The following is a 27,647-nucleotide window of genomic DNA, read 5'->3' as shown; positions in this document are numbered from 1 at the left end:
CAGCAAAACACAAAACACAACTGGATAGAGAGCATTTAAAGCACTTATTTGTCGAACAACCAGGTTTTTACACTTTTTCTGAAATTCATATAGCTTTCCTCCTTGCGTATATGAATGGGTAATGTGTTCCACAGGGTTGGGCCCAAATAGGAAAATGATCTCCCGCCTATTCTAGCCCGTTTAAACCTCGGTACCGCAAAGTTCGCAGCAGTGCAAGAACGAAGACTGCGATTGGGGAGGTAGGGCTTAGCAAGGTCCTGTAGGTATTTGGGGGCAGTGCCAGCTTTGATTTTAAATAGGTAGGTCAGGGTTTTGAAACGAATCCGGTTTTCAACCCTGAGCCAATGCAGGTCCCTAAGATGTTTGGTGATCCTAGCGGATCTAGGGATTCTGCAAAGCAGTCTGGCAGCAGTGTTTTGCACCAGTTGCAGACGTCTTATTACTGCTTTGTTTGAGCCCAGGTACAAGATGTTACCGTAATCAAGCCGAGATGTCACTAAGGCATTGACTACAGTCTTCTGGGTAGTAGGTGGTAGCATCCAGACAATTTTGCGGAGCCATTTAAGAATGGTAAAACATATGCCTGCCACGTTGTTGGCTTGCTGAGTCATAGATAGGCTGTCATCTATGATGACCCCAAGGTTTCTGACCTGAGAGGCTGGAGGAGGAAGTTTACCTTATGACGATGGCCAATGGGGATCATTCCAGAGGTCTTTACTATTCCCTAAAAGGAGGACCTCTGTTTTCTCCCCATTTAATTTAAGTTGATTAGCTGACATCCAACTAAATATTTCCTGAAGGCCTATTTTTAATGCAGATGGAGCAGACGAGTCAGATTTGGAAAGTGAAAACAGGATTTGAGAATCATCTGCATAAGTCATTAAAATAAGACCAACATTTTCTGCAAGATTGGCCAATGGTCGTAGGTACAAATTAAAAAACAAAGGGCTCAGGATCGATCCCTGTGGCACACCATGAGGAGAGTGGAATACCTCAGAGCATGCCTCCGAAGAGGAGATCTGGAAAGTGCGGAGGGGTAAGTATGATCTAATCCACTCCAGTGCTTTGCCTTCAACATCATTCTCCCCCAACCTGTCAAGCAGTGTGGAGTGAGAAATGGTGTCGAAGGCCGCACTTAGATCCAACAAGACCAATGCTACCGTTTGGTCGTCATCCATGAGCTCCCTGATCTTTTCTGTGACCCCGAGCAGGGCCGTCTTGGTGGAATAACCACTCCTAAACCCAGATTGGGACGGATGAAGAAGCTCGTTATTTTCCACATAGGTTGAAAGTGCCTTATGGATGTGCCTCTCCAAGATTTTTGAAAAGGCAGGCAGTAATGAAATTGGACGATAATTGGCCAATATCATAGGGTCTGCGGCCGGCTTTTTAAGTAGAGGACTGACCATAGCATGTTTCCATAGAGCAGGAACTGTGGCCTGCTCAATGGAGGCGTTCAATATCTCAGCTATGGAGATCATGGCAAATTAAGGTTGAGACACTGTTCCACTGTTCCAAGATTACACCGGAAACCTAGCTGACATCTATTTAAAATATTTTCCTCCTCTGCCCAGGTTCTGATTTTGTTAAATAGTACCCTCCCCAATATCTTAAGGGTATTATCTATTAAGGAAATTGATCTGTAACAACTATGGTTGGATGTGTCTCCCTATTTAAAAATCGGAACGATAACAGATTTAGATCATGTATTGGGGATTTTAGTTATTGTCAGATTATTAGAAACATTAAGTAAAAGAGGGGCCCAGAACTCTGACCTAAATTTTAGAAGATCAATGGGGAGCCCATCTGAGCCAGGGGCATTGTTACCTAGACGTTGGTTAATAGCGTTCTCAACCTCTGATATTGATATATGATTTCGGGTAGCAACGAAATTATCAATGGTATCTTCGCACTGGGATGTAGCAGCATATATATTGGAAAAATGGGTTACCCAAGCTTCACTCGTTATGTTACAACTTAACAGAGTGAGTGTATTGCCCAGTGATCTCAGTGACTTGGCAGCTGCCCAAAAACAATTTGAGTTATTAAATCTTGCAGGACAAGCCAAGTTATTCCATTGTTCTTTTAGGATATCGTCGTTCCTCTGCTTAGTCACTCTTTTGTAAACATGCCTCAGTGATCTAATGAGGTTAAAATCCCTAGGGAAGCTGAGAGAGCAGCTCTAAGCTCTCTATTTGCCCAGGAGCAAGTGCAATTAAACCACCTAGGGTTGGAGTTGGATGCAAGTACAGGTCTTGAGATCAGTTTTTTAATGCCTGCACATATTTGAACTAAATCAGAGACTGCCTCTGGATTAGGATCAACAGGTGAAAGACAAGTCTCACAGAGTGATCGATGGGTTTTTAACATTTTTTGAAACACACTGCTGTTATCGATACCTTTCCATTTGACCCTTAAATTATCTGTGGAGGACTCTAGGTTACCGGTCCCTATCTCTTTTCTAGGATCAGGTCAGGAGGCACCCTAAATAAAACTGAGATTGGGTTATGATCCCCAAAAGTGGATGGTTTAACCTCTGCTTTAACTAAGTAGTCTTCTAGTGTGGCCATTATAAAAACGTAATCTATTGTTGAGGCGCAGCCATGACCTCTATAAGTGGGTATTGGGGTATCCTCATTGTTTGTAGCTGCGATGTCCATTACGTTTGAAAGACTACTATTTAATAGATGGTCCAGTAACTCAAACCCCCTTTTGCATGGATTGACCAGAGGGCGATAGAGGGGAGTTGAGATATTTCCCCCTGCAATCTTTGCGTTGAAATTACCACCCAGACAAATCCCTGCAAGTCTTTGAGTTCCTATAAAATTAAGTATATCAGAAATAAAGTTAAAAAGGTTGACAAAATTCATATTAGGCGTTGTTAAAAAATCATTATTATAAAAATTAATAAAACAAATCGAGACCCCTGTGTGTAAATCAAGGCTTGAAAGGTAGCATTTTTGCTGGGGATTTTTACACTGCCACCCGACGCAATGCTCACCCAGATGGATAAACCACCCGAAGGTCTCCCTTGTTTAGGGGGGGCGATGAGGTAATATTAAGGCATTCATACCCTTCAAGATATAACTCTAATGGTGCCCAAGTCTCTTGAAACAGAAGGATATCATATTTGTTTACAATCTTGACCCATTCATCACTACTTAGTTTGGAAGCCAAGCCAGCGACATTCCAGCTTAGCACATGTAGCATTGGGTCATAAGGCTCAGAACCATCATTTTCTGAGATGACATCAGGCTCAGAACCGTCATTTTCTGGGATAGCCAACATGGATGTCAAAGGGGCAATTTCAGTGGGTTTTGGTATAAACACATTGTTAGATTTAGGGGTCTCTAGTTGGCACAGGTAGGTACTTGTGACAAATAGGGACCCTTGCCTCTAGTCAGGATAAGGGGATTACACTATTAAATAACCCCTGCTCACCCCCTTGGTAGCTTGGCACAAGCAGACAGGCTTATCTCAGAGGCAGTGTGTAAAGCATTTGTTAGCACATACAGCAACCCAGTGAAAACACTACAAATGGACACCACACATGGTTTTATATCAAAACTAAGTATATTTTATATAGATTTACCACAAGACCATAAACGACAAAAATATACAATACTGTTACTTTAAGATGGTAGTTTTAGCTTAGTTCAGTTCAGCTCTTAAGATGCAACACTTTGCGTCAATGTACCTTACGACTCATTGCGCTTCCACAACAAGTAATGTTGCAGCAATGGAAATGCGGCAAAGTTCCGGTGCAAAGAAATAAAGACATGAAGAACTTCCAGATGCTGCACGCTTCACCGGGGAGGCGAGAAGTTCTCGGTTCGATGCGTGGACTGCAGCGCCAACACCCTTGTTCAGCGATGCAACAGCAACAGCTTCAGCTGCGACACTCTTCTCCAACGTTTGTGTGAAGCTTCTGCACGATGCGACAACTACAGCGGCGACATCCTTGTTCAGAAATGCTACGGCAGCAGCTCCGACGGCGGCAAGCTTCTCTGGGGATGCGAGGCAATTTCCTCGATGCTGTGTAATACAACAGTTCCATCAGTGACAACCTTGTTCAGAAGTGTGACAACAGCAACGACGATGGGCTTCTTCCTCGATGCAAGACTCTTCTCTCAATGCGGTGCAGTACAACAGCTCCAGCGGCGACACCCTTGCTCAGAAGTGCGATGGCAGGCAGAGGCGACGGCGACACGCTTCCTCTTTGTTGCGAGACGCTTCTCTCGATGCGGTGCAGTGTGACAACTCCAGCGGCGACACCCTTGTTCAGAAGTGCGACGGCAGCAGCAGCGACGGTGACACGCTTCTTCTTTGTTGAGTCGCGCTTCCAGCTCCTTACGACACGCAGTCCCTCAGAAGGCCCAAAACAGCACCAGGCACTTCCAAAGAACTCTGGGGAGTTGGGGGGTGAAGTCTGTTGTCCCTGAGACTTCAGCAGGAGGCAAGCTCTTTTCCAAGTCCTTAGAGATACTTCACAAGTTGAAAGCAAAGTACACAAAGTTCTTTCTCCTCTCTTTGGCAGTAAGGCAACCACTGCAGGCCAATCCCCTAAGCAGCACTTAAGCTTAGGAATAGTCTCTCCTCAGTTTCTTCATGTTCCTCTCCCCAGCAGAGGTTTCTTCTTGTTTGTCCAAAGGTGATCAAATTTCATGGGATCAGGGTCAAAATATTTATACCCTAAAATCCTTTGTTCTTTGAGGGGAGAGAGGCCTTTGTCCAGTCCATACCAGTTCTGAATCACTTAGTTTACCAGACTTCTCCTTTTCTTTCACAGTGCAGGGCAGGAACATCAGACGCCCCACAGGAGGTGGAGCCAGCATTGTGGAAGGCAAGTACAGCCCTGGAGCACTTTGTTGACAGGATTCCTTCTCTTCTTTCAGTGTGCAGGGCAGAGACATGAGGTGGAGCCAGCATTGTGGAAGGCAGGCACAGCCCTATTCAAGGTTCAGGTGCAACTCCTCCCTCCCATCTAGATGCAGATCTCTCTATTCACCACTGGGCTGACTCATTCTGTCTCTTGGAATCCCCCAGCCCTATCACTCACAAACTCCAGACAAGGAATACACAACCTAGCAGAGGCAGGCTTGAAAGGTTACACAAAAAAATACCTACTTTCTAAAAGTGGTATTTTCAAACACAGAATGTTAAAATCAACGTCACTAAAATATGCATTTTATCATTCGGAGTCCAGGCATACTAAACTCGAATTTCCCCTATGTTCTCCGAGTCAGTAAAGATTATAAGAATGTAATAATCTAACTGCCCATTCTGGCCTATGGAGAACGGGCAGCCTTGCAATAGTGAAACACGAAAATGGATGTAATTCACTATCAGGACATGCCACACACATCAGGGCTTGCCCTACCTTATGCTTACAAGGCACCCTGCCCTTGGCCCTACCATAGGGGTGTCTGATATGAAGAAAAGGGAAGGTTTAGGACCTGGCAAGTGGGTGCACTTGCCAAGTCAGGATGACAGTATTAGACTGCACGCAGGCTTTGCAATGGCAGACCTTAGACACATTTTACAAGGCTGTTTCTGTGGGTGGCACAACCAGTGATGCACACCCACCAGTAGTATTTGGATTTACATGCCCTGGGCACACTCAGTGCACTGTACTAGGGTCTGACAAGTAAACCAAATAGCCAAACATGGAACCACTGATTAATACATCATTTTACAATAGGGAGAACTTGCACTGTGGCACTGGACAGCAGTGGCACTGTTCCCAAAGCATCTAACACCAGCAAAAAAACATGAGGCAACAGCAAAAATGGAAGGGAGACCCACGCCAATGGTGCCAAGTCTAATAACGTGTTAGAAATGGGATTTCTGGTTGGGTAAGGCTTGCTCCAAAGCCAGGCAGAAACCACCACTCTAGTCAGGGCAAGGGAGTTACACGCCAAGATAACCCCTGCTCACCCCCTTGGTAGCTTGGCACGAGCAGTGAGGCTTATCCCGGAGACAATGTGTAAAGCGTTTGCGCAACACACACACAGCAGCAACACACTAGGCACACCAGAAAAAGGAACTCCACACAAGGTTATATATAAAAATAGCCTTTGTATTACCATAAACGCATTAGATCGTAATCACACAGATACACTGTGCCAACTGCCACTGGGCAATATTTACAGGGGATTACATACACAGGATAGGGCCACATGGGCCACCGTTAGAAATAGCACTTAGGATAACTCTAGCACACAATAACACTTGTAGAACACAACCAGTAACCACTGGTAAAAGGTAGGTACACACTACGCAAGCCTACCCACCTTAGGCATATATCACGCTGGGAACCATGAACTCACTATCATAACCTATACTAGGCAAAACAACTTCCTCAGCATAAACACATTTAAAGGTATAAAACAAGCATAAAGGTCTTGCACATTACGCATAAATCACATTAGGCATAAACAGTGTGAACACAGTAGGTAATCACCTTGCGCAAGAATCACATTTACTAACGCTAGACCAACTTGGCCTCTCAGGGGCTCAAACGCCCTTTGTCCAGCAGAGTCAGGGCTACAACCTAAATGTTGCAGCTGCCCACTAAGTGCTGGGCAGCTGTAGAAACTGATCCTGGCACCAGCGTGCCACCTGGATCTCCTCTGGCTCTGTAATGCACCATATGCGGCAAGAACCATGTGGGAGCCACTGGGCTCTGCAGGAACAACCTCCCCCTCACCACGCTGGAGCCTTCGTGGGCTCTAAGTCACCAAGAAAATGCTGCCACACTGTGGGAGCGGCCCGCTGCCAACCGGGGCCGCTCTGCCACCTGAAATGCCCCTTCACACAATCTTTGGAGCCTCTTGGGCTCTAAATGCACCAATGCCCCTGGGAGCCTCGTGGGCTCTACAACAAATATGCCCCAAACCACGCTGGAGCCTCGTGGGCTCCGAATCACCAAGAAATGGTGTATGGCTGTAGACTCTGCCTTCCAACTTGTGGAAGGGTACGGTAAAAATATGCTCTTCCCAAATGCCCCCACAGCGGTGATTCTCTCTCGTTGTGGCTCCCTTCCCCCGTGGCGGCCTCAGTTCACAACTGAGGGCAGGTTACCTGGTACACGCGGGGTCAGGAAGCTGTGTCTTCCGGGCAGCTCCAGGGAACGCTGCTCCCTCTGGGATCGTTGGCTGCGGTGTCCTCCTCGAGCGCTGGGACAATCCCAGCGCGGCGCCGCAGTCGATCCCCCGACCACGTGGTGCTTCTCTCCTCAGTCGGGCCCAATTACAGCGTGGCTCCTCAGCCGCACCTCCAATTGCCGGGCACCTCTTCCTCCCGCTGGGCCAATCCCAGCGCGGCTGATCGGTGACGTATTAGGGTTCCTGGACCTGCGGCGGTGAGCTCGGGGAAAGCTTCCTTGGTTGCCTAGCAGCCTCTCCTGCTAGGACCAATCACAGTGCGGCAAGAACGATGACGCAGGCGGACTCCGGGTCCGCGGTGTTGATTTCAGGATTTTCACGGCCTCGGACCTCCTGGGCCGGCGGCAGTGATTTCTTCGAGGTTGGTGGCAATACGGGGTAGGCTCCCGTTTCAGTAACACAAAGTCCCTGGCGGGGTGGGCACCCGATAGGGATATCAACACGGCAAATCTGCGGGGTGGGCACCGGCTCGCAAGTGAACACCCACGGCGGCAAGCACTGCGGGGTCGGCACCTGCGCCACCAAAGCAGTTAACCAAGCGGGGTGGCACCCGTATCCAGTGGGGAAAATAAACGGCCAGAATGCAGGGTAGGCACCTGCTTGAGGAGGTCAAAAGAATTGGCGGACATGCTGCAGGATTGGACTCTGCACGGAAGGGGCCACGGGGGGAATCCCACATGGTGCAGCTTCGTGCTGCAGGCCCCCAGCAGTCCTCTTGGGGTAACAACACAGTGCTCCTCCGCCCCTAGAAGCACTTGGCAGAAAAGTTCACAGAAAGTCTTGCAGAAGGTAGGGGGGCAAAGGCTGGGCCCAGGGGCCAGCTCACAGGGCCCTCCAGCAGGGAGGCAATCCCCAGTGGCAGTCCTCCTGGGGCCCAGCAGCAGCAGCAGGCCCCCCTTTAGTCAGGAGCAGAGAGAACAGCTTGCATGGGGTCACAGCCCCTTTTTATACACATTTTTCCTTTGTCTTAGGCTGCAGGGCAGGGGGAGAACCAGACGCAGCTGGTTCTGGAGCACTTTATTGTGCTCAGCCCCTCTCCCCATTCACAGGACAGGCTAAGGACATAAGTCGCACCACAGGGGGCGGAGCCAGCATTTTGTAGGGAAGGCTCAGCCCTATTCAGGTCCCAGGTGCACTCTTCCCTCTCATCAACATGCAGATCTCTCCATTCACCATGCGGGCAGACCCATCCTGACTCCTAGAGCCAGGCACACCAGCCAGCTCCAGCCAATCACAAGCCAGACAGTCAATTCACATTTACTACAGACATGCCAACTTCTAGAAATGGCACTTCCACACTAGACACATTAAATATGCGCACACCATCGCGCAGCATTTAATCTCACGGGTTTGCACATACCAAACTCGCCCCTGCACTCCCCACACATCAGGACTACCATGGACACACACATTTCCCATGCATTCCTATGGGAGGGCAGGCCAATCTCACCACACGCACTCAGACTGCGCACGCACTTTACACTGGGACACAGGGTTAAAGTGCGCAAAAGCCAAAAACAACTAACACCAAGTCATATTAAAAAGCAAAAAGTTTAGGGGTGTACCTGCCAAAAGGGCCAAGTCCAACAACATGCGTAACATTTTAAGGAGAAAGCAGATAGACTGGCGTCCTGATTCGCAGGATTCCAGTCAGACTAGTCAAAAACAGTGCAACATCAGGCAAAAAGTGGGGGTAACCATAAGAAGCAGATCCTACTTTCCTACATTGCATGTGGTTCTAAGGTATTACTTTACCTCTACTAATTTATGTGTGTACAACTTTAAAATAGCCTGACCTCGTGATTTACACTTATTTGAGCTTCACAAATGTGCCTTACAAACTGTATAAACGTTATAAACCTTCCCGCTGCATGTGCCAACAACTGTTTTACTACAATGTTTCCCAATGAATTTATGAAACTAATATAACTACCCTGACTTGGGTCGATTTCAGGATTGACACAAACACTAGGTGGTCTAACCAGTTGCATGCCTGCTCATATACATATAAATATATGAATACTATTGTGTACTATGATCGTATTCATTAAGGAAAACCCACAACGATTGATGGTGGCAATGGTTGTTGCCTTGTAATGTACTATATAATGCCAAGCTAGGAATTCCTATATTGTTATTTCTTTTTACAACTGTAGCCCTGATGAAGTCTATGTATTCGACGAAACACGTGTTGGCTACTGGGAAGAAAGAACATGCTGTGTGAACAACCATAATAAATGACTTGTGTAGTCCAACATTTGGAGTAACGAACGGACGTGTGAAGTGCACAATTTTAAAGAACTGATTAATTGATGAACATAGTATTGTGAAATCAACTATATATAACTTGTAAACAGTGTGTGAGCCAAAAGGATTTTTAAGACAACGTAGAGTTATTTTTGAGAATGTACCACTGCACTGTGCAATTTAGAAAAGGGATGGGATTTATTTTCATCTTTCAGTGCTGAAAAGGGAGTGATTTAATGCTTAGATTTAGGGAATGGTATGGGGCTCAGCTTGCTCTGGTTACTAATTATAGTTTGAAATAAAATATTGAATTTATTATTGCTCCTTTGCTTGATTTGCTTTAAAGGTCAAGTTTCTGAATTGCATGCATATTAAATGCTCTGAATAGGTCTCCTGATCAAAAGAATCTTGAAAGAGCCAGTAAAAATAAATATACCTCTTAATGAGCCACTCAAGTATTTTTATCCTGGCTAGTTGAAAGAAAGTTGGTGTAAAACAAAAATATGCATATATTTTCCTATGCAGTAAAGTAAAGAAAGCCTTGCAGTACTCAACAGGAAATCCAGAACCTTTCACTGGTCTTTAAACATAACAAATACTGATTGTCCCAAACCTCAAGTCTTCCTCTGGATATTTCTTATATTTTAATCCTCTCATAACCCTACTCTTTAAAATGTTAGTGCTTCTCTGTAACTAATTATTGTTAATTTCTCCAAACTATATTAAAAATTGCTCATAATTTCATCCCAACCAAAATTACCCCTTCTACCTTTTTCTTTAAAGCTTTAGAACAGGCAATACAATGGTACATTAACCGAAACTACTGCAGATCTTAGGGGTGGGGCTTCCTTCTGCATCAAATAAAGGATTTGAATACACCTTTTAGAGATTGATCACAACCTCACAACTCTTATGTTTCCCAGCTCCACGTGTCAGTGTATCATCAAAATCACGTTCTTAATTTGCATTCTTATTTTGTAATTCGACAAACACCACTGTAAGTGCTAGAATGCAAAGAGAAAATATGTACTGAGCTACTGACACATGGATCTAAGAAAATTGAGAGCTTTGCAAAATAAAAACATGCTCATAAAGAGCCCAATAGCGGAAAAATACAGATTTCACTTCTTTCAAAGCAATATCTTTTCCTTGCATTTCTTGACAAAAGATTACATGGTTTTACGCAGGGCAAATAGTTCCATTGAATACATTTTACCCCCCTACTAGCCTCTCACCTACAGTGCTTGCTGGGTTCTCTTAGGGAGTGCGTCTGCACAAATATCGAGTTTATGAATGCTGAATTTAAATTGAAACCAATAGGCTTGACTTCATCAGGGTACATAATATGTTTGCAGTGCTCTTGCCAGGGAGCCTAATTTAAAAAAAAATTATATTTATAATGCTAAGTACAGGGCTCTAAAGATTTTCTTAAGCAGTCCCCACCGGAGCTTCGGAATTCAAATGTTGGCAAACGTCAAAGCTTCCTAGATCCACCTAATGTATTTTTCTTCCACCAACCTACACTTCCTGTTTCCACCAATCTACCACTTCCTGTATCTTCATCTCGCTCTTGCTGGTTCCACCAACCTACACTTCCTGTATCTTCAACTCACTCTTGCTGGTTTCACCAACCTACACTTCCTGTATCTTCAACTCACTCTTGCTGGTTTCACCAACCTACACTTCCTGTATCTTCAACTCACTCTTGCTGGTTCCACCAACCTACACTTCCTGTATCTTCAACTCACTCTTGCTGGTTTCACCAACCTACGATTCCTGTATCTTCAACTCACTCTTGCTGGTTTCACCAACCTACACTTCCTGTATCTTCAACTCAATTGCCGGTTCATTTTTTATTTATGTTTTCTTTTATCCCCGTTTTCCTATCTTTCTTTTCAAGTTTTCATCCTTCTTTCTCCTTTTCTGCCTTTCTCTCACTTGCTCTGTGTCAAAGGAATAAGTCCCAGACCCCAAAAGTGATGGGAGCGTCCACCACCTGCACATTCGGAGCAAAACCTTCAGCAATGTCTGTCAACAGTAAAAATATCAATCGTTGTCAGGATTTGTTGGAAAATTAGACAGTATTAGACGCCCCGAGTTGACATGTCTAGGGGAAAAAGTAGATCTTGCGGAGAGAAGGAAGCATACTACATCTGCACTACTTCTCCTTAGATTACCACATGTTTAAGCCCTTCCTGGTTAGGGGTTTAAAAAAAGACATTAAAAGTCACTAGCTGTACGGTCTTGGAAACATCTCGGCTAATCGTTATGCATTATTTCAGTCATTTGCTTAATAAGTAGTCAACTGCCTGCACAAAGTTTCATGGGATTTTCTTAAGTAAATTTCAATCTAGGACTGTAAAACCGAACATACGCACCTTCCCCAGTCTGACATCTGCTGCCACAGATGAAGGAAAACACTTTGGAGTTATATCCGTAGCGAACCAGGGAATAGTACGGCCATTTAACAAAGCCGCCCCTTTTTAGATAGAAAATGAGATCAGTGTCTGTAAAGTGCATTTCTCCTGAACATCTCTTCTTGCCCTCGTCGTCCATGTTCGTGACCTTTAAAAATTAAGAACCCAACGTTAGAAAGTTGAACATTACAGAAAGGTGGATGTGTGGACAGTAATGCTTAACGTTACAACTGAAACAAGAATGCGCAAAATCAACGTGTCTAGCTTGCCTGCAATAGTTATAACAGACACTTGGTGGCGCCAAAATTCCATGTAATATATTTTTAGTGACAGAAAAAGAAAATGTGTTTTGCCAGTGTAATATAACCGTTAGACAATGTACACACACATCAATTATAGGAACGAATGAATAAAATGCTTATTGATTCAGTTAATTGAAATAGTTACAATAAATACAGCCAGACTAGAGTTAATAATAAAAAATGCAACATTGCACTCCTTTAAAAAACAATGAAACGCGATATGTACGGGGTTTGGTCATATGGAACTCACTTAGCCAGATGTTAAAAACAGACAGGCTAGATGCTTAAAAGGGATTTATTTTATTTTATTTTTTTATTCAGTGTCTTTAAATTTTAAATACAAGATATATCTTAGAATTCCCTCATTTAAAAAAATCTTGGAGAGGGCACCCTTTCTAACTTTTACTTTCATCTTTACTTTCACTTTTTCTTATTAAACCATTTACCATATAAGCCTTATCCCTTCCCTCTTAATAGGTTTTTTTCTTTTTGACCTGGCTGCTTCCATACCTCCTCTTCCCAACCCTCATTTTTTCCAATTTGCCCTCAAACTACCATATTCCTTACCCTGCTCGTCGTCACCTTTTCCCCTCCCACTTATTGCTTTCCAATTACCCTCCGAACCTTTATCAATCATTATTTTTGATGTCCACCTCAAGATTGTGGCGCCACGATATAATTCACCCGTTGAAAAGGAGGAGTCCAGTGAAAACCTTCCATGAAACCTGCCCTCCTGCACCCACGTTGACCAACAGTGGTGTGGACGACGCATGTGTGAAAGTATGCTTCTGGAAAAAATAACTCTACTCTTTTGCATCTGGGTCGAAATATTTGAAAACCCAAGTCCTGGCTGGAACCCACTTCTATTTATCCCATCAAGCACCACGGCTTGTGGTGAAGTCGCTATTGACAACAGAGCCCAGTAGAGCTATGGTTGAGACAGGGTTTAAAGGTTAGGCTCTAACAGTCTGAAGCCAAGCACTCACAGGTTAGCGAGCTATTTATGCACAAGCAAACGAGAAGAATCTCTTGCTAAAAATAGGTTGAATTAGATGGACACATTTTATTTATTGTAATATAGCTTTCTTTGTTCAAGTCTTTTTCTGCCCAGTTTACAAGTCTCAGGGGCAATTTAGGGTCATGCAAGGGTTAAAGTGAAAGTGGTGGGGGCGGTGGGGGAGTCGATGTCCTGACATAGAGCATTCATGCCACCAGACATAAGACCTAAAACAATTACAATATTTTCACTGCTCCAGGCAAAATAGAATGTTGCCAGCTGGGGCGCTCTCCATGCCCTGAAATAAGGCCGCGGAAAGAAACGAGCAGCTTCCTAACATCTTTGAATGCACTTTCTTATTTAGCAATAATGTGTCTTTTTAGGGTATTCTTGACACTACAAATTACATTCCTTCCACAAAGAGGTGAAATTAATTCAAAATCAAACGTAAATCGCACACCTCGACCGAACACGTACCTTGAACTTGTTTTCGCAGTCCGGCAGATCTTTGCTGTACTCCGGGCAACAGATCGCGGTACCCATGGCTTTTGTTAAAAAAAAAAAAAAAAAAAGCGTTAACGAAAAGTGTGCAGTGAAACTATTTTAGTCATTTAAAAAGCTAGCTTTGAAGTGACCTAGATTATACTCCAGTAATGTAGGATGTCCTACTTCCTCGTAGTCAGCAATGCTCCATGCTTAGCTGCAGTAGGGATTGGATGAAGATCTATTCCCTCGACAGACACAATCGGGAGTGATTTCCCTTTTAATGCCGATCTTGGTTTCAAAATCTTTAGTCTAAAAAAAAAAATCCAGAGCACTTCTTCGCCAACATTTTTAAGCTGCTGCAAAAAAATAGTTAAAACAGTGTATGAATAATTAAAGAACCCAGAAGGACCTTCTTGCCTGAGTGAGTTTTAATACACCTTTGCCCAATTGAGAGAGGAGTCCGGTAGTTACAGTTCAACTTCACATTTTTAAACTGTAAACGGTCTCGTGACTTTCTAGACACTCATCCAACATGGTAAACATCGACGAGGGGCTTCCATTTATAAGTGAAGCCTTCCCACCCACAGAGGATTGTAATGTACCCTCCATGAACTGGGTGACTAGAGGACTGCATGTCACTGGGACACAACATTTCCAGTTTGGGGTTTTGAGTAAACACACCCGTTTTTTGGAGGGTTCCAGAGTACCTGGTTACTAGTCAAAAGGCGCTTCAATGCCTCAAGGGTAGCAAGCACTATATAAACGCAAACCCTTCCCTCTTGTATCCCTCCACTGTCCATTTTCAATCCAAATAACAGACTAACATGTCCAACACTCAACGTAATTTCATATTTCCCTATACTAATTCACCACTAATCCTTTTTGGCTTCCGGAGTAGCATGCTACTGGCCAAAAAAGCACTTCAACACTTTATTAGGGGCAGTACACACTATATAAACGCAAACCCTTCCCTCTACTATCCCTCCACTATCTTGTTTCTCAAGCCAAATAAACTCACAGGTCCTCCGCTCAAATTAATTTCATATTTCCCTATACTAATTCACCACTAATCCTTTTTGGGTTCCGGAGTAGCATGCTACTCGCCGAAAAGCTATTAGTCAGTGGTAGCAAGCGCTACAAAATTGCAATTACAATTTCACTCTGAGAACTGGCGTCTTTATTCTTTTTTTTTTTTTTTTTTAGCCAGTTGATCAACACACCTGAGAAGAGTGATATTTCAGAGCAAAGACCAGGAAAGGAAAGTAGTGTCCCCGGGACATGAAGCCATCAAGTCACCAAACTTTCGAGAGTAACATGCTATGAGAGTGACTTTGACAGTCCTGCTTTCTTCAGTCAACAACACCGAGCATGCTGGGACGTCTAAGCCAATGTCCAGTATGGGAAAAGTAAACTGACGAGTACCAGAATCCTCAGTGCTAATGGCTGAAATCTAGGGGGCTGCTGAAAGTCACTGTTTGGAAAGTGGAGCAGCTCACAGCTATAGTGAAACAGTCACAAGGAAATGCACTTCTCATCAGTAGGAGAAGTGGTTCAGAAATAGGTCAGTTTATGTGGTTTGGCAAAACACCACCTGGTTGCTGTTTGAGATGGGTCTTAGCTAAGTGCAAAGCGGAAGCGTGTGTGAAATGCCATTAAAAGTCAATATAACCACACCATTGCAAAATGGAACAAACATCATAGAATGCCGGTGTAGTCCAGAAACTCTATGGTAATCTAAGGTCTTTTCCAGAGTTTCATTGGTAACATTTAAGATAGGATCTGGATTTTGGCTTGCCAAATCACTCCCCTCCATGCCGATAGATGCCAAGATCAGAGTCCGCTTGTTTCATTTAACAACTATGAATTATGGGAGCATTAATATTCGATGAAACCAACTAGACTAAGGCCCATAGTAAAACTCTATCTCATAGTTAGTCACCCTTGTTAATGCAACATACCAGGTTCTGGAAATGGGGAAAACCACTCCATGATCCTATACATGGGAGTCAGTCAGTCAAAAATTAACTTTATTTGGTTTATCACAACCATAAAGTATAAATATACAAATTGCAATTTAATAGAAAAAGGATAAAATTCATTTAAGATATATTTTCTGATTCTTTAAAAAGTGAAACATTATTTTCCAGACCCCATTTTTAGGTTGTTTCAGCTTTTAAAAACAAAGTCTCTACTATCGGAGTCAAGATGTGGCAGCAGAAAGTGGATGGAGCCACGAGGGGCAGGGTCATGATAGGTGGAGTCTGAGAGTAAACATAGATCTTTTTTAAAACTCTGCTGTAAAGAAATTAACAAGTACAAACGTGCCAGTGAATCTCATAATTGGTCACAAACAAGTTGCATTTTAAGATATCTTACATGGTTAAATCACCTGATGTAGAGATCTTTGTGTACAGGAATTTTTTGAGAGGATTATGATAACTCTGATATTGCACTTCCTGGAGAGATCTGCGTTTTGTCTCGTCACAGTTCTGACTTGTCTTAAAGTAGCACAGAGAGTTAATGTGCCTGTTCAAGCTATTGTCACAGAGATCATTTTACTATTTTCAGTACATAAGTTACAATCCTAACATAATTCAGTGAGCTATGAGCCAACACCAAGTAGCTGCATGCAAATCGCAAGGCATAGGTTTAGAATATTATTTGTTTCTCTTTTTCATTCACTAGTCTAAGAGTGCAAAAAATGGTTCTTTGGAGTAGTAATTATGTCTTATTATTACAGACAACCTAGCCGCTAACTTACATTTTAAATTATTGTGTTCTTCCAGATCAACACAATTAGCATAAACTGCCTACCAGTAGGGATGATATATGACTCATACACCTGGTAGCCTTCATTAATTAGGTAAAACTGCTTGTACATTGATTTACACGCTTGTACAATTCAGTGTCTCTTTATAATGTGTGTGTGTGTGTGAGATATAAAAGTGCTCCGACACACAACACTTGGGTGAGTAGATCTAAAACAAATTAACCACATGCGTGCGGCGGTTAATTTTGCGCTGTGCGGCTTTTTTCTAAAAGCCGCGTTACATGACGAGCTCAGCTCGTCATCCGCACACGACCACCGTGGCTGATGACGAGCTGAGCTCGTCATCAGCAGCGAAGGAGTTAACAAGTGTGATTTAAATCATTATAAGTGTAATTACTCATACAGACAGATACAGTTGACATTTTGACAGCACAAGCCTATAGCTGACATACACAGGTTGAACAAAGTAAAAAAAAATAAACAGCCTCCAAATCATAGTTTCTTTTTAGCTCGTGAAGTGATAACAAGCGTACAGTCTTGCCTTCCTTCCATTGTGTTGGCACCTAGTGATACAGAACAAGCATGGTGACTGAGCCTTAATAACTGCACATTTATCAAAAACTATTGGCTGTAATAGAAACCACAAAGTCCATAGTATATGTGTTCAGTGGTGCCAGGGCACGAGTCGGGGTACCACGCAGGAGGACGGCGTCCCCCGACTTATTTTAACAGGTTTTTACCAGGTGGACGTCATCCCCACTGCCTCACAGTTCTTTCCTGGAAGAAGAGTTGGATGCCTGAGGCTCCGGAGCTCTTCCGGGACAACCAGTGAGATGGAGAGACACCAATAAATGCGACCGTGCAACAGTTGGTGAGATCGCGGGGCTCTATAACAAAACCATGTGTAAAGCACACACCAGTCGTTTCTTGGCACTTTAAATATGCATCATTATTCTACTAATTTAATAAATCTGAAAAAATATGATGCACTAAGTCAGCCAGCCGGGCCCTGAGCGCGGAGGGGCGATAGATGGTCAAAGTGAAGGACTCCCTGTAATGAGAAGGGACTATCTTTCGTGATGTCACTTCCTGTTGTGACATCACTTCCGAGGACACCATCTAACTTTGAGCGTCCCCCCAACTTCTTTTTTTAGGACTTGTGCCCTGAGTGGTGCTATGCGTCGAGTCATCTTCGGTGCTAATCAGCCACACTTCACAAAGTAAAGTGTGGTTGCAATGTCCAAAGAGAAAAAAAAGCACTCAAGCATACAGTAGTCCAATATCTGACAGTCGATCTCTTCTTAAGTAATGTGCCGTCGAAATGTTCAGATCCAGTCCATAAAAGTTCAATTCTTCCTTTACTTCACAGGCAAAATTACACACAGTCAAGTCCAAACCACCGCAGCCGACACGTGTTTTGTCCTCCTGGACTTTTTCAAGGCTATAAAGCAAAATCCGAATAAGAAAATCCAAAAGTCTCCTCAAGATTTCTGTCACAGAAAATGTATTTGTCTATGTGAAATCTCTGTATCAAGATGGTCCCAGTAGTGGACAGATTTTCATGTAAAATCCCCAACTCCTGTCTACTTTGGTCTTTGGGAAAGTTTGGTGTGACCTTGATAAGCACACCAGTATGTAATATCTTCCACTGTAGGGACGCCGTTTAGGTGTTAGGCTCCAGATAGCTCCCACCCAGAATGAAAATACAACATAATGATTTTTAATGGCCCTTTAATTGAGGCCTTTAATTAAGCCCAACAGGAAGTGGAAAAAAAACTGCTGCAAAAACACCTTATTATCAACTTTCAAAATATTGACTCCAATCTGAATACAACTGGAACCTTCAAACTCAAGGTTGTAATCCTGTGCAAATGTGTGAGAAGCAGTATTGGCTGCTGCTCAAAGTTAACTATAAAGGAACAAACTCTTAATATCTACCAATATAATCACAGAGATTTGCAAATTCCATAGGTTCCCGTTAGCTAGAATTCTGCATATCCAAGCTAGTGACTGTCAGTTTTGACTGTGGCCTACAGTGTGCACCAATACTTGTACACCATCTTCAGGCTCTTCATAATGTGTCTTGAATCTATCTTTCTGTCTCTTAAACACATTTATGTTCCCTTTTGTCAGATAGTGGCACCATATCAAGGATTGTTGGACCCTGAGAAAGATCTGTGCCCAAACAAGAGACAATGATCACTTCCGCTTGAAGGTGAAGAGGGAAAGGGAGGAGCCAGCGGCTGGAAAGAACACTTGGAGGCAGGGGGCTTTCGGGATAGGGTGACCAGGCATCCCAGACTTGCCCGGACAGTCCTGGTTTTTCACCTGCTGTCCCAGCAGATTTCAGGAAATGTAGCTTCTGTCCTGGTTTTTAGAGAAGGGTGATTGACAACTGTGGGAGGTGCTTTTTAATATTTTACAAAGCGGAGATAGTTAGCAGTTGTTTCAAGAAAGCAATTTAATTAACAGGAAAGTTACTGGGTTTCAAAATTGCATTTTATGTATGCTCTAACTGCCTGTTATGTAATTTTCCGCTGAAGAGCGCTGTCATTCTGTGCGCTCGCTTGAAGTAAAACTGTAGTCCTTCTATTTTCGTGAAATGTCCCGGTTTTTGGCTTTAAAATTCTCGTCACCCTAGTTAGGGACAATATGTGTCAGGCAAGCTTCTTTGAGAGTAGTTGAAAAGTGCAAGTTAAGGACAAACAAAGATAAAGCGCAATAGTGATCGAAAATATTCCCTTTCCTGTTCTCATTGTGCTGCTTGTATCTGATTGGGTTTACTTCTCCTTTCTCAGGGTGCATCCAAACGATGAAATCAGGATACAGAAACAACCAGGGCACAAGTCCTAAAAAAAGAAGTGGATGGGACTAACCTAGTTAGACAACATGAAAGTGACATCACGTGTGGCAACATAGGAATTGACATCACAGGAAGTGGCATCACAAGCCATGACTTTACAGGAAGTGGCATTACAAGAAGTGACATCAGATCTTAAGACCTCAAGGATATGTTTAGAAGGCTATCATTAGTGACTCACTTTTTGCAAGCTAGACATAAAACAATGTTGCCTTTTGTCAGCATAAATCCTCCTTTACCCAAGGATTGAACAAACTAACTCCACCGCTGCCTACTCAACCAAATGCAGCACATTTCCATGTAGATGCGATTGCTTTAGCTACCTGCGCTCTCTAGAGGTGAGACCGCTCTCCTATGTAAAGTATTCTTACTTCACCTTACCCTTCTGCACTCATTATAGGAGATTGGGGCTCATTTTTCACCAACAGACAATGGTCCAAGCAAGATAAAAAGTTAGAAAGGGAAGAAAGGAGAAAGAGAGATAAAAAAAACAATGATGAAGGCAGAAAAAGGGATGAAAAAGAACTTGCAAGAATAAGCAAGTGTATGGTTGTGAAAGAAATAAGTTACGGCAACCATAGCATTCATAAAAAGGGCCCTAAGAAAACGTTTGAGGCTTTGCATTTATGTTATTACAAATGACACACTGCCCCACAAAATGTCACCTCCACATTTATCAGTAGACATCTCTCATATTCTTATTGTTGGCATAACTATATCAAAACTACCCTGACATTTACCAGTGCAACCCGAGATATCACCTTGGAATCAGTACCACCAGAATGCACATATAAAGACTGGACCATAAATATCAGGTTCACATTAAAGTAATAGTAAGGCACACAGTATCCAGGGATGAGAAGCAAATGGTTTCAAAGGTAATTCACAAGAAAAAAGCACATGCATTTCCAGTTCCATCTAGCACTTTCAAAAAAAGAAGGACATATTACTAGTTTGCAAAGAAATGCTAACCACGTCGGAGATGCAGTTACAGCAAGAGATACCACAAACTATGGTCAGTATTCAGAATCTAAACTAGACTACGCTAATAAGAACTTTGCACATCCTAGAAATGGTTCACTGCCTACATGGTGCACCGGAGAGGACCTACTTGATCTACTTGTTTACAGTACCACTAACCTATGGGCTCACTTTCCCTGTAACCTCATCCTGAAGGAGCCATCCTTAGGTAAGCACACAATCTTTCATTTCATTTAGCATAACTCTGTATTACACCAGTCTCCCAGACCTAAAAGCATCACAGCAAAAAAAGTAACAAGGTGTTATTCAGTTATAATGCAGTAGATTGCAAACTTAGCAACACCGCTGCATTTTAGTAGGTGAAAGGCAAAAAGCAAGTACCTCAGCAGGTTAACAACTTGGCAAAATTTAACAAAGCCAAATCCAGCACTAATTTCCAGAGCTACAAAAAAGCAACCCGACTTCCTATCAAGGAAACGAGCTCTTCAACATTTAGTGATTGGAACTGGTAAATAAAGCACATCATTTCAAATGTTTGGAAATCATTTTTTGTTGTGGTGTGACAGATTTAGATACTTCTGCTAAAAAATGAACTATTTGGGTCATGGAGGAGCAAGCAGTATGATGCAAGGCAACCCTTACTAGAAGTGAAAAGTGCCCAGTTGCAGCATCTGCCTGCCACCCACGCTTCAACCTCATATGCCAAGAATTAAAGACAAAGCATTAACCTTTGATGTAAAACAGGAGAAATAAAGAGATGTCCATCTAATGTCTGAAACGAACAATCTGAAAGCAGAGAACCTGGGATCAATCACAGCTTCCAAGCGAAACCAAATTCTGTGATCCAAAATAAATCTCTTGTGTTAGATTTAATCGGCTTCTTGTATAATAAGGAACTAGGATGCGGGGGAAGAGGAACCAAATAGGTTCATGACTGGGAAGAGACGTGTGATGAATGTTGGACTATAAGGACCGCTTGACTCCTCAACCTCATGTAGCACTGAACAGGATGCTACTAAAGAAATGTGAACATAGGGGCCAAATGGGTAGTATGTATGGCATGTATGAGCATAGTAAAGAGCAGTTTCACAATTGAATGTAAACAAATCCTTGTGAGGCCCTGATTAAAGCCCTGTGAGGCACCGATGTGATGGATGAAACATGCTGACCCAGAAATACAGAGGATGCTGATTTCTTTAGTTCCTAACCACCTGTTTTTAACTCTGTCTGGGTGCCCTTTAAAAATTAAATGAACTCTTGAGCGCTCTAGACCATTTTAAATCTAGGATCTCACCAAATAACCAAAGAGCTTCCTGGGCTACCAAGGGCAAGCTCACCCAGAAACACTAGGTATCTGGACGAGGAATCTATGATGAAGCATACCACTTGGAATTCTAGTGGGTGAGAGTCTTTTCAATACCATAGGGTTATCCCCTTGGTCTGTTATGGGGAGATAGGCTAAGCAAAGTAGGGGTTCCATCCTGTTCTTTTGGTATGGTTAGGCGTTTGGAAAGGTGAGTGAACGAACCCAATATCACTCTCACTCCCTCCACCTTGGAGTAGTATAATAATAAACTAGGCCATATATAGTATGCTTTTGAAACTTGACTTTCATGTGGCTTCTGCCTGCCACCAACACTCTAACCTCATGAGCCAAGAATTAAAGACAAAACATTGACCTTTAATGTGGAATAGAAGAAATAAAGAGATATCCATTTAGTGGTGAAATCGTACAAATTGAATGCGGAAAACCTGTGTGCTGCCCATGACCTCTGTATGACAGGTGTCGCCCTGGTGCTTTGCTCTATCAAGAAGAGGGCTGTGACCCTACGCATTGCTGTGACCTGGAGGTGGGCCATGGTGAAGTGAGAGGGCGGTGACCTGGGAGCAGTGTGCAACTGTGAAGGAGTAGCAAGTCATTACACGTGTAGGAAGAGCAATGATTCAACTCCCCAACAATCCAGGAGGAACGAAGGCCTCCTGCCAGATTCAGAGGCTTATCTCGCAGGTGGAGGAGGGCGTGGCTACCTCTACTGTAGCATACAGTCTTCTCACAGCCGGGTGCAGAAAAGTGCCGGGCAGTCCAGATACCCACTCCAGCGAATGTGGGTGACACTGAATACTGGGAAGCCTATACTAGGCTTTATCTGACTGGCCCTCTATAGCACAGAGGCACTTTGACTTTCTGAAAGCCATCATGGAACTTCTAAAACTTGAACTCACTAGCGGGCCTTGGTAAAATGTTGCTTCACATAAATAGGGAATAACCTCAATCCTTTTACAGGGAAGTAGAACTCAAGAGCTGATCCAAGGAAAGCTAGTGTGCTTGCTCATAAGAAGACTGTGTATATTATTTGTACACAAAATACATGGGTGGGTGTACGGAAAGGCCAATGCTCCACCCATGTAATGCCTCACACACAATACCGCAATGGGTTGCCTTGTGTTTTTGTTTTTTAACAAAGCCACACAAAAACTATCCAAGGAGGCTATTTCCTCTTTGTATGTGTGCTGCAGAGGAAATAATTAAGAGAAATACAGATATGTCTACTTGTTACGCCAGCCTCAAGTAGACTCGCCAGTTTGGTGCAAACCTACGCCCAAGCACCACCCATGTATTGCCCACCTGCCATAAGAAAATGTAAAACAGGGCATTGTACAGGCTTACATTTGTTTTGTTTTTTAACAAAGCCACACAAACAGGATTTGTGTGGCACTTTAAATCCCAAAATAGATATTGCATCAGGATTGTGCCAGAAAAGTGACACAGCCCACACCAACTTATACACTTATTTCTTTTAAAGTCTGTCATAAAGAAATTAGCAACAAGGGGAAAACAGTAAATATTTTCTGCTTGGCAAAGCCTAAATTTTAAAATATCTTATCGGGTTTAGGTACCTGCTGCAGAGATCTATGTGTTCCCAGTAAATCTGAGTGAATAATAATAAGATAACTCTGGAGGTTATTTAACTTGTTGGAACGTTCTGTGTTTTGTCTAAACCCAGTTTTGGTTCAAAGTAGCATAGAAAGTTAATGCTCCTCCTGCAAAGCACATTATGTAACATGCAGATGCCACATTTTATTTTATGTAGATATGCAAGTGGGTTACTGCTTTGAACACAGAGATCCTTATGTTACTTGCAGTTGCATTGTAATCCTTCTAATACAGTGAGCTATGAATGATGATATGTTACTTCTACACTTTGTAACCCCCACTGCCTTATGTAACATATCTTGTACATTGATATACAAACTTATATGATTTATTGTATATGTAATGTGTACGTGTGATGTAAAGCTCTCAGACACCCTGCATTGGGATGAGTAACACTATAAAAAAAAATAGTGGTATTTGAATTGACCCAGTCCTGAGGCGGAAGCCGGGAGCTGGAGGTACTCGATAATTTTAAAATTTGAAAAACTACTATTTCCTTACTTTGTGTGGTGTCACTGTTTTTTGTGCTTTTAAGAAAAACAACACTCACCTAAGCGCCTTCATTGCTTTCAGCGCACAGCTGCCCTTGAGCTGACGCGCCCACCTCGCGCTTTCTCAGCTGCCGCCAATCTCCCAGGCGTGCGCGCTGACTCCGCCCCCTTCAGGCCACGCCCCCTGCTGGCTGTACTTAAACTGCTGACTCCCAGCGGCAACGGATAAACCCTTGACCCAGTCCTGAGGCGGAAGCCGGGAGCTGGAGGTACTCGATAATTTTAAAATTTGAAAAACTACTATTTCCTTACTTTGTGTGGTGTCACTGTTTTTTGTGCTTTTAAGAAAAACAACACTCACCTAAGCGCCTTCATTGCTTTCAGCGCACAGCTGCCCTTGAGCTGACGCGCCCACCTCGCGCTTTCTCAGCTGCCGCCAATCTCCCAGGCGTGCGCGCTGACTCCGCCCCCTTCAGGCCACACCCCCTCCTTTCCTTGATATGTGCCTGTATAGGAAGCGCAGCGGGAGCGCCTAAGGCAAGCCCGTCTGCGCCCGTCATCGCCAAGTCATCGCCTCTCGCCAGACCCCCTGGCCTAATTCCATCACCACCCCTAGCCTACGGTAGTGAGACGCTTCATAGCTGGAACCCCGGAAGATCTTGCGCTAATATTACAGGTAAGCCCGGCTTCACCTGCCTACAATGCCAAACCTGCAGTTTCTCCACTACTAAACCCCACGCCATCCGACAGCTTTTAGGTCCGGACAAAACCACCTCCATCACGTTACTCCACCTCAATGTTAGATCACTAGTCAAACACCACCTTGAGGTTAACACCCTAATACTGGATGAAAATCCAGATATCCTCTTCCTCTGTGAAACATGGCTTCGCGATGGCACCTCCACCATTCCCAATCTTATGCTACCAGACGACTACTTGATGTCGGCCATCAACAGAGAGGGTAGAGGAGGCGGTCTCGCTATAATCTACAAAAAAACGCTCTCCTGTTCTTTTGTCAAGGAAGATCTGTCAGACTCTGAATGCGCCAACTTCAAAATTATCATAACTCCCAACTTCACCGTGTCGGGTCTCTACATCTACCGCCCACCTGGCCCCTCTTCAAAATTCACCGAGGCCCTCCTTGAGTCAGCAACCTCTTTAATAACCAAAAACCCCAATTTTACCATTCTGGGAGACCTTAATCTCCATTTTGATCTACTTAACGACCCTACGATCAAAACACTCCTTGCAGACCTCTCTGCACTGCAACTCAACCCCCTCATCTCCACTTCAACTCACCTAGCTGGCCACATCCTAGACCCAGTCTTCTCTAACTTAGAAGAACTCACCTCAGAGCCACCCCTTCCTATGGGATGGACAGATCACTCCCTTATTAAACTGGCCATTCCGGTCAACAAAAGCAGGCACAATACGGCACCGACCAGCCGTCTAAAAAGACCATGGCATAAACTGTCTCAAGAGGACCTACACAAGACACTAGGGGATTTCCACCTTGACTCCAACTCCGACATCAACGCTAACTACAGCTCGTTTCACGAGTGGATTACGGGCGGACTAGACAGTCTCATCCCTGCTAAATGGACAAAAGGTCGTAACTCGCCATCTAACCCCTGGTACAACGACACTCAAAAATCTACGAAAAGAGTGCAAAAAGGCAGAACGCCTCTGGCGTAGGGAATACAACAAAGAAGACAAAGCCAAATACCTTCTGTTACAGAAATCGTATCACAAAGCCATCCGTGCTGCACGGACCGCCTTCTACGCCGACAAAATTGAATCTAGTCCCACCCCAGCGAAAGAAATCTTCAAACTCGTGCAAGAACTACAGAGCAGCAAAACACCCCTCCCTACTATCTCCTCTGAGCAACAATGCGAAGAACTTGCCAGGTTCTTCGTTGACAAGGTACAGAAAATCTACACCTCCTTCCCCCAGCACGACCCTAATACCATCAGCAATCCTTCTGCTTCTCCTAGCTACTCGACCTTGACCTACATCCCAGAAATCTCCAAAGACATCCTCATCAGATTATGCAATAAAGTCAAATCTGGCTCCCCCGCAGACCCCATGCGCCCGGCTCAATTCCTAGAGTCACTCGACTTCTTCCTACCAGCGTTAACCGCCATCCTGAACCTCTCCTTTACTTCAGCGTGTGTACCATCTGCCTGGAAGCAAGCGTGGGTTTCGCCTATCATCAAGAAACCCACCCTAGATCCATCTAAACCGGAGAATTTTCGTCCAATCTCCCTGCTTCCATGGCTTTCCAAACTCGCTGAAGCGCATGTCAACAGCACTCTATCCCAGCATATGGTCAAAAACAACATTCTGGACCCATCACAAAATGGGTTCAGACCAGGCCATAGCACTGAGTCTGCTCTCTTAGCCACCACAGAGCACCTCCGGACGATCCTGGATGCCGGTCAAAGTGCTGCGTTGATCCTTCTGGATCTCAGCGCGGCATTTGACACGGTATCCCATGTCATCCTTCTTAAGCGTCTGGAGACCTTTGGAGTAACTGGCCATGCCTTGGAGTGGTTCAGATCCTTCCTCGAGAACAGGTCCTTTCGAGTTTCTGCCCCCCCCTTTTTATCTAAACCCCACCCTATTGAACAGGGAGTCCCGCAGGGCTCTGCGTTAAGCCCCTCTCTTTTTAATCTCTATGTTCAGCCTCTGGCGGCAGTGGCCAAAGAATGGGGCTTGACATTGGTATCGTACGCTGACGATACACAACTGGCCATCGCCCTCTCAGACGGACCTTCCAACTCTTCCTCTAATTTTAAAAACGGACTCTCTGCGGTCGCCCAATGGATGACCACGAACTGTTTACAACTTAATGGCGGAAAAACAGAGGTGCTTCTCCTTGGCAAAAACACCAGCCTTTGGAATGAGCACTGGTGGCCATCCTCCCTTGGTACCATCCCTCCCCCCAAAACCCTAGTGAAAAACTTGGGTGTCTGGATGGACGACTCACTCAACTTTCGAGCCCACACCAAGAAAGTTGCCGGCACCTGCATTGGCTTACTGAGAAGCCTTAGCCACATACTAGGCTTCTTCGACGCAAAGACCCGCCAACTCATCATCCAAGCCACCATCCTCTCGCGTCTAGACTATGCCAACGTACTCCTTCTTGGCGCCAACAAATGTGAGTTAGCACGACTCCAACGCGTGCAGAACTCGGCCGCTAGAACTTTGGTCGGCCTTCCCCGCAGATGCTCAGCCAGAGCAACCATCAGAAAACTGCACTGGCTCCCGGTTGACTCCAGAATCAAGTTCAAGACCCTCATCATGACCTTCAAAATTCTCAAACTTAACACCCCCCCTCTGCTTCAACCCCTTCTCACTCCCTATGCGCCGTCACGGAACCTAAGATCTTCCAACCAAAACCTTCTTTGCGTCCCACGCATAAAACTCTGCCGCATGGGCGGACGATCCTTTAGGTTCCTGGGAGCCAAGATGTGGAATGAACTACCACATCATATTCGCTCGATAGACAACCTATCTGCTTTCCGGAAAGCAGTGAAAACTTTTCTATTCCCTTGCCTGTAAACCTTCCTCTGTCCATGGACTTTCCACGCTCAGGATCTGATCTGGGTTCCAGCGCCGGGACGCCTCATTGCCGGGGCAGCTGTAGCGCTTTACCAAAACAATAAGATAAGATAAGATTACAATGCCTCGACAGAGGTAATAAGCGATATAGCATGATATAAATGCAATTTATCTTATGTAAATACTCGGAAAGGGCAAGACATCTGACATTCTTACAGTGCATGAATAGCTCCTATAAAGGGACTGAACAAAGTCAAATGCTTGTCTCTCAATTATGTGTGAAGTGCTAACAGGGTGTGTACCTTAGTTTCCCCGCCACTGTATTTGGAACTAGTTCAGTGGTGGCTAGCATATACAGGATGAGGGGTGGGCCGGGTGCTTGCAAATATTTTAATAATAAAAAAAAAAATCTTACCTCAACCAACAACCT

General features: G+C 44.1%; 1 protein-coding gene across 1 annotated transcript in view; it reads right to left on the bottom strand.

The window, feature by feature from the left end:
- LOC147685445 (fibroblast growth factor receptor substrate 2-like) overlaps positions 1-27,647 on the bottom strand; it is a 160,181-nt gene that overhangs the window by 89,161 nt on the left and 43,373 nt on the right. Inside the window, exons 2-3 of the mRNA XM_086939785.1 lie at positions 13,607-13,674; positions 11,792-11,978 (exon numbers count right to left, since the gene is read on the bottom strand). Coding sequence (XP_086795911.1) covers positions 11,792-11,978; positions 13,607-13,672 — 253 coding nt within the window. The 5' untranslated portion in view covers positions 13,673-13,674. The remainder of the gene's footprint in view (positions 1-11,791; positions 11,979-13,606; positions 13,675-27,647) is intronic.

This window comes from Lissotriton vulgaris, chromosome 10 (genome assembly GCF_964263255.1).
Source record: "Lissotriton vulgaris chromosome 10, aLisVul1.2, whole genome shotgun sequence".
NCBI classification, from domain to species: domain Eukaryota; kingdom Metazoa; phylum Chordata; class Amphibia; order Caudata; family Salamandridae; genus Lissotriton; species Lissotriton vulgaris.
The sequence above is the reverse complement of the archived record's forward strand: the minus strand, read 5'-3'. Positions and strand labels throughout refer to the sequence as shown.